Source organism: Drosophila mauritiana, chromosome 2R (assembly GCF_004382145.1).
Source record: "Drosophila mauritiana strain mau12 chromosome 2R, ASM438214v1, whole genome shotgun sequence".
Lineage (NCBI taxonomy): Eukaryota > Metazoa > Arthropoda > Insecta > Diptera > Drosophilidae > Drosophila > Drosophila mauritiana.
The window spans coordinates 15,282,016-15,289,296 of record NC_046668.1 but is presented as its reverse complement, the minus strand read 5'-3'; the positions used below and the strand labels follow the sequence as shown (position 1 = coordinate 15,289,296).

Genomic DNA, 7,281 nt, shown 5'->3' with positions numbered 1-7,281 from the left:
GTGAGAGTCCGCCGGCCGGGGAAGTGCAGCAGGAGGAGTCCACCATGCCTCCTGGCCACCTGGGAGGCAGGTTAAATATTTAGCCCGGCCGAGAGACTCACTTAGCTGATAAATCCGCGCCGCCATCCGGACAACAATGAAATTAGGCGTAAGCGGAATTCATCAGCTTATAGAGCGAATATATTACACTCGAAGAATTCACTACATCAACGTAAGATAAATATTTCATTGGATTTTCGAACTAAAGTTCAGTCCATTTAGTGTGACAGTAAAGTTTCCAATGAAGATATATATATTTTCAAACTTGAGCTTAATATTAAATAGGAACTAATAGGATGCCATTTTCGCTCAGTGCTTGCCCAGTTTACCAGCTAATTCATGACAATATTCAGCGGCTTTTGTGGCTTTTATGAGCCTAGCCAACGGCCCAAGCCATATGCATGTCATTGCCGTCCGTGCTGCTGCCCCAAATGGCCATCAGCAGCTCATAAGGCCGAGGTATTCCGGGCGGGGGGAGTGGCCAAGTACCGGAGCAGTTAGTGGCAGCAAAAAATGTGGCCAACGAGGAGTGTAGGGAGGGGGCTCATTCAGAATGGGTGCTCGGGCGGAAGCGGAAGTGACAGTGTATGAAACAGACAGATAGCGAAGGAATGCGAGAGGGTCCTGCCAAGGATGCGGGGATGGGTATGGTAAGGAGCAGGAGCAGATGCTGGAGCAGGGACACCAGGCAACCACAGGTATTAGGTGTACAAGAGCCGCACAAAATAGACATGAATAAGAAACGCACTTGCTAAAGCGTAACGATTTCATCGTTATCGTGTTAGGACCTTCAACGCACAGCCGTATATACATACATACATGTATTTATTACAAACATATATAAATTTGCATTGAAATTGAGGCAACAAAACGGCCAACGAAGTGTGGCAAACAGATTGGCATAGACCCGGCATAAATAACTTAGCTCAAGGAGTTGATTGTTTTGGGGGAGAAATTGCGGTTGTCTTTGAGTCTTTAATGCTGGCCAATTTGTAAGCCAAGCCCATTTGATGGCAACCATGATGGAATAAGTTAAAAGCCAGTGCCGAGGTCAACATCATCACTACGATGTAGTCCATCAGAATGTCTTGTCACAGACAAGTTGAAATGAAAATATTTAATAGTTTGGTTTTCAAAGTGCTATTGAGTGAGGAGGAGTGTCACTCAATTATAGCTTAAAAATCAAATGTTAAACTATGCAATCCATTTCTGGACTCGGTCGCAATTTCCAATTTAAATATGCAGAAGAGAGGTTACACTACATTATTAACCCATTCGGGGGAGATTTGTAAGATATACATATATAATCGAACAGAATGGGGGTTCTGAGCAGTTAAACCGCAAACTTTAGCATCACCACCCACTTCCTGAATCAACTCCCCCATTGAATGGCTCATTTTTAGAGCTTTCCTTTCATGCTTATCGAGATCCCAGACGGCTGATTTATAAGCTGACAATTTAGCCACTCAACGACAACCTCCTCTAACGGCCCACATTCAAGGACAACGTTCATGGCTTCATTATACCGCAAAAAAAGGAGAGACTGAGATCGCAAGGACATGGCGAACTATGGGAACCGATGAGATTCCGCTGCGTTTTATCACTTCTCCGTCCGTTCGGGCCATTATTTATATTGTGCTAAGCACTTTGGTACATCCTAATACCTAAGCCAAACTCCAAACGGGGCCAACACGAAACGAACCACGGACCAAAGAGCGCAGCCCAAAGGCACATGTTGCGGTGGCGTCGGCAGGAAGTGGAAAGCGCTGATTGGGGATGGATAGAGGAAATGCTGCACAAGGACATCGTCGAATGCACTCTGCAACCGGCGCAGCCGGCCAGAGACAGTGGAACGTGTCTAAAAGCCGTGAAAAGTGCACGTAAACCCGCAAATTGCCGCTAATAGAGTGCAAACAGTTCTGAGCAGGATGTTGCCTTCGAAAAGGGAAGCTGTAAATCGTGGAAATTCATTTAGAGCCAGGGCAGCGGAAAATAGCATTCGCCTTGAAATGCTTTTGACAGTCGATTAGATGAGCGCCCCAAAATTAAAAATATCCGGGGAAATCCCGGTAGTGAAATTTCATATTAAAATGTGTCATAAGACATATTTGCCCTGCCACAGGAAAACTATTTGGCGACCCGTTAAACCGCTTTTCATCCCGTTGAATTTTACGCTCGACACACAAGATGGATTTGGGCAAAAATGTTCGAAAAATTTTCATCATGCCCACATGAACGGCAACAAGTTATGGCCTTGTGAGCAACTTTGACATTCGACATACATAACTGAAAACTTTCAAGCCTGTTGATGAGTTTAGATTTTAACCAAAGTTGGCTAGTTAGCCCACTGGCAATCTTGAAACTTCCTGTCAGGGTTTCCTTGAGTGGAGCACACGCGGCGTATGCGTAACTAATTCAGGTGCTCTCGAGTGGTGAGTTTCCCAAAAGGATTTCCCCTTCCCAAAAGAGAGAAAGAGAGAGCAATCAGCTGCTGGTCCGGAACTTTCTCTGTTTTCTTTTACTATCTGGGCTTCAGAGGAAATGTTAATGTTAGTGTTGAAAAGCTTTCTCTTAAAAGAGAGAAAGCCGAAAGAAAAATCCACCTACTAAATATCAGAGCTTTAAGCGTTAAAGCTTTAATGAACATTTAGATGGCTTTTAGCGAAGGATACAATAAATAAATTTGGGTAAATTAACCTGCAAAAGCCTAGTTTTTCGAGGAAGCCTATAAACTTTTCTCAAAGCTTTTTTAGACCTTTTTAAATGATGGTTATGAACTCGGGATTCATGAAAGAGAATCCGATAAAATCGTTCTGGTCCAGATTCATCATGAAAAGCTTATCCGTGGGAGTTAAGTCCGTCTTCTCCTTGGTAAAGGCATCATCAAAGTTGCTTATATCCTTGCGATGTTTCTGAAATGTACCCAAGATTACAATTAAATGATTTCCTAGTAGGGCTCCTGGTTTAGCGTACTATCTTTGGCTTAATAGGTGGCTCCATTTCGCATGCCTCTGCCTTATCCCAGTCCACATTCCGGAAGAAAGGATGCGTGGTAATCTCCTGCCTGGCATAGCGCCCTGCACCCAATCTATTGTTCGGCTTTTTAGTCAGGAACTTTGGAATACAAATCTATAAAATTAGATTCTTATGTTTTCGAAATCCAACACTTACGCTCGTTATTATATCCATGGCCTCCACGCTGAAATGCTTTGGAAACACAGCCTTCTTGTCCTTTATGTTCCTAAAGACGGTATTTTCATCATCTCCTTCGAATGGAGCCTGGCCTGCCATGAATTCGAAAAGCAATACACCAAAAGACCACCAGTCAGCGGCGATGGAGTACGGATCGTAGCTAACAATCTTAAATTATTTTTAAGCTGATTATTTACACACTTATTATTTACGGCTGATTTACTTACTTCAGGAGCCATATAATTCGGAGTACCACAAAAAGTTCGCGTGGTCTGCCGCTCGGTAACGCCCTCTTTGCTCAATCCAAAGTCAACCAGCTTTACATGTCCCTCACCATCCAGTAAAATGTTGTCCAGTTTCAGATCTCTATAGATAATATCACGCTCGTGGAGGAAAAACAGAGCAATAGCCACTTCCACAGCGTAAAAACTAAGAGCATTACATATATAAGACTACGAAGTTTTGAACTGAAATACAAAATATTTGAACTCACATAGCCACAGACTCCTTGAACCTTCCATACTGCTGCATATGGTACATAAGATCTCCACCCTTACAGTACTCCATTACGAAGAATAATCGGTCCATAGTCTGGAAACATGAGTGCATGGAGACGAGGAAAGGAGGACGTCCGGATAGGGCTAGAATTCTCTTCTCATTCATGGGCAGCTCCATGTCGTCCGTTTGGATAATGACATCCTTTCGCAGGACCTTCACGGCATACAGCTCATCCGTGCCACGCCGCTCGGCCAGCAGGACTTTGCCAAAGGATCCCTTGCCAATAACTTTTACAAAGTTGAAATCAGCAGCTCGAATCATATCGCGTTTGCTCATGTTATGCGGCATATCCTTGTTGTCCATGCGACGCTTTTCAATCGGACGACGATCGTGCTGAAAATCAGGAATATTTAATATATGGCAAATCTGGTGATGACATCCGCTTACCCTAACTTCATCCCTTAAGCGAGCTATATCATTAAAGGCATCCACACAGGGTATGTTATAATGTTCACCCTCCACTTGCGACAGGAACTTGTACCAGCCATCAACTGGCTCCTTTTGCAGTTCCTCCAGGCTGAACGAGAACGAACCCATAAAGTCATTGCGAGAAGTGCGATCCCAATCCCAGACCTCGATGAGCAAACGCTTGTCACGATCCTGCGGCTGCAACTCACTGGGATTAAAAAAAAAACGTAAGTATGTCTATTTAGCGGATTAATTTTCAAATATTACAAAGTAAAGGTCTCGTTGAACACTGGATTGAGGTTTTTCTGAATGGTCTTGGTCTTCTTCTTGGTGCGGCCCGAACGGTCCGGATGCATTTGCACTGCAATATAGGGGTCGCTAAACCCGTTGGTATCCATGGGAATGAGGTTAGCCGCCTCCTTAACTGCGATATGAAAGAAACATTAATCTTTATGTGGGTATATAAACTTTAAGTGATAACTTACTATCAACTTTCAAGTTATTGCCCTTAAGTTCGACGTAGAGTAGTAGCTTACCCCTCACCTCGCTGATGTCCGCACCGCACATCGGTGGCACTGTCTCCTGGCAGGCATGATGCACATTGAGGTTGCAATCTGAAATACTTGGGTTAATAGCTTGAAAGCAATAGGGCTCGTGTTTATTCCGGAATTTACTCTCGCACTTGACGCCCTGATGGGCGACTCCATGGAGCAGCAGTCCGCACTCGTCGCAGAATGTCGGTGTGGTGTAGGTGGTGGAGATCCAGCCGTGCTTCACCTTGGCGCAGTCGGCATCGAAGTCCGTGTCCTTACCAGGACACTTGAACACCACAAACTTACAGCACTTCTGGTGAATGTTGAAGCGGCACTCTGCGTTTGCAAATATTTTAAAAGATTTTTATAATTGTAAACAACAATTGTCAAACGCGAACTTTTCCACCTACCCTCGCACTGAAAACCTTGCTTGCCAAAGCCCCTAATCCCGGCACGAATCCGTGAATGCAACAATGCGAAACGGAAGAACAGCGTAAAAAATATAGAAAAAACAACGAAAAGTGTGTCAGCAACGAAGGCACTAATTAAATTAACGATAGGAACGCTGAAATGCCAGCAAAAAACTGAAAACGGAATATCTCACCAGATGAAATCCTTGCAGTGACCACAGTAGGTTGGATTCTTAAAGAATCTCACTCCGAAACGATGACCATTGACCATTTCGAGACCCTTTCGCTTCATCGCACCCTTCCTCAGGCGATTCTTCATATAGTTGATGATGTTTGCTTCGCCAGTGATCTCCAGCAGATTTCCTGGACCTTTGCCAGCTCCAGCCGCTGGAGCCTTGGCCCCTGGAGCGGCACTGGGAGCCGAGGGAGGGAGCACAGTGGCCCCCGGTGTTGCAACAGCAGCCGCAGCCATTAAAAGATAATATCACGGAATCGGATAGCGAGTGAAGAGAAAAAGCTGACTCAGACCGCACGGTTTCAAGCCCGTCTAGAAACTGACCCGGACGGTCAGGTGAAGACCCTAAAAGAAGCAACTTGGAAGCCCACAAAGTGCACACACAAAGTTGAAGGCGAGAAAATGACACAGAGTGATGCAAACGGGCGACAGTTTGGGCTTATGCAATAGTGCATAAGACGAAATTTCATTCATAAATTTTCCAGAAATGTATTTGTTCCTAGCTTATAGAAACCGCCATATCCCAATACATTTTTTTAAATAAAAAAATTAATTACAAAATAATAATGCACATACATATCATAACAAAACCATAAAAAAATTTTTCAGAGAAATGCCCTTCTGATTTAAAAAATATTTTTGCACATTTATAACAGCTAAAAGAAAAATATAAATGAGTAATCACGCGAATGTTAAATGTTAATAATGCACACATCAAAGTGAATAATATTTGATAGCCTCTTTATTGCCTGTTTATTCAATTATTTAAAAAAAATGCCTTTGGACATTTGTGGAACAATTTACCACACTTAAATTGTGTCTTTGTCGGCGTAAATCGGTGTTAAACAGATATGAAATGTTCGAGACTTTGTATGATTATTTTCTGCCAATTTCTAGGTATTTAATAAATGTGTCCATTTAATGCTTTTTACAATTTCATAACAATGAAAGCCATGTCCAAAGCATACTTAGTGCATAACTAGTCCCTATAGATCTCACCTAAGTTGCCACGCAACCATTTGCTCTGCCTGGGTAATCAGCACTTATTCACGCTGATTCAGTTAGTTCGGCAGTTAGCCCCCATCGCAATTGTCCCCCAGGAAAAACCACTCAACGGCGGCACGTCAATCGAACGGAGGACCGAAGAGTGAAAGCTGAAAGCTGAGTGCCAAGAACTCTCGTCTTTGGGCCCTTACCAGCGATAAGTGTAAACAGCTTGGGAAAGGTCAAGAAGGTGCTTACCTGGCCAGAAGACAAACATAATCATCATCGGAGGCATTGCTCCGGACAACTGCAGTTGTGACGTCAATGCAATAAAATTGGAAAAGTGGGCGGCGGGGTTTCGGAAAATGGTGATGTGCGAAAGCTTCTCTGTGTGACTATTGTCGATTGAGTATTTATACTGTGTGGCAGTTTTGATTAATTTATGCAATTGCTGGCAGAGCACGTTTTCCGTAAAAGAACCCCCCATTTAAGCGCCGCCCCTGCAAGCCAGCTGGCTTTCAGTGCAGGTCTAAAAATAGAAATAGAAAACGCAGAATTGAGCACAAAGTGCACACAGGACACAGAAGGACACACGCTGGCAAGGCAAACAAAATAAAAGCGGTTAGCTGAAATCCAAGCTGAAACAACTAAAAACGCTACCGAAAGCAGCGATGAAATGGGTTGGAAAATGCATTAAAGCGGAAATGTAGGACCTTTGTCGTTGAAAAACGCCATTAGAGCAGGTCCAAGTCAAAGTATCTAAGTATCTGCAGCGGCACGCGTATCTGTATCTCAGAAGTGCACTCAGTGAGTCGACAAATATGCACTCGCAGATTGCCCAGAACTACAGAACTGCACACCTGTCGGTTGAAAGGCATTGGCAAGGGGGTTGCGGCGAGCAGCGGGAATTGCAAATAGATTT

At 43.8% G+C, this 7,281-nt stretch overlaps 1 protein-coding gene across 2 annotated transcripts; it reads right to left on the bottom strand.

Annotated features, from left to right (window-relative positions):
• Window positions 1-2,646: 2,646 nt before the first annotated feature.
• On the bottom strand, window positions 2,647-5,693 carry LOC117137771 (protein kinase C, eye isozyme). Of its 2 annotated transcripts, XM_033299393.1 has the most exons (11): window positions 5,335-5,692; window positions 5,141-5,172; window positions 4,872-5,066; window positions 4,683-4,811; window positions 4,465-4,621; window positions 4,177-4,405; window positions 3,725-4,122; window positions 3,459-3,660; window positions 3,211-3,399; window positions 3,013-3,153; window positions 2,647-2,951 (listed from the first exon to the last, which is right to left on the bottom strand). In XM_033299393.1, the coding sequence occupies exons 1-11, from the start codon at window positions 5,610-5,612 to the stop codon at window positions 2,799-2,801; spliced, it is 2,103 nt and encodes a 700-aa protein (XP_033155284.1). In that variant the 5' UTR covers window positions 5,613-5,692; the 3' UTR covers window positions 2,647-2,798. The 2 variants fall into 2 exon arrangements, with proteins under 2 accessions (XP_033155284.1, XP_033155283.1); XM_033299392.1 differs by having other exon boundaries at window positions 3,725-4,405; window positions 5,335-5,693.
• Between the last annotated feature and the right edge of the window lie 1,588 nt (window positions 5,694-7,281).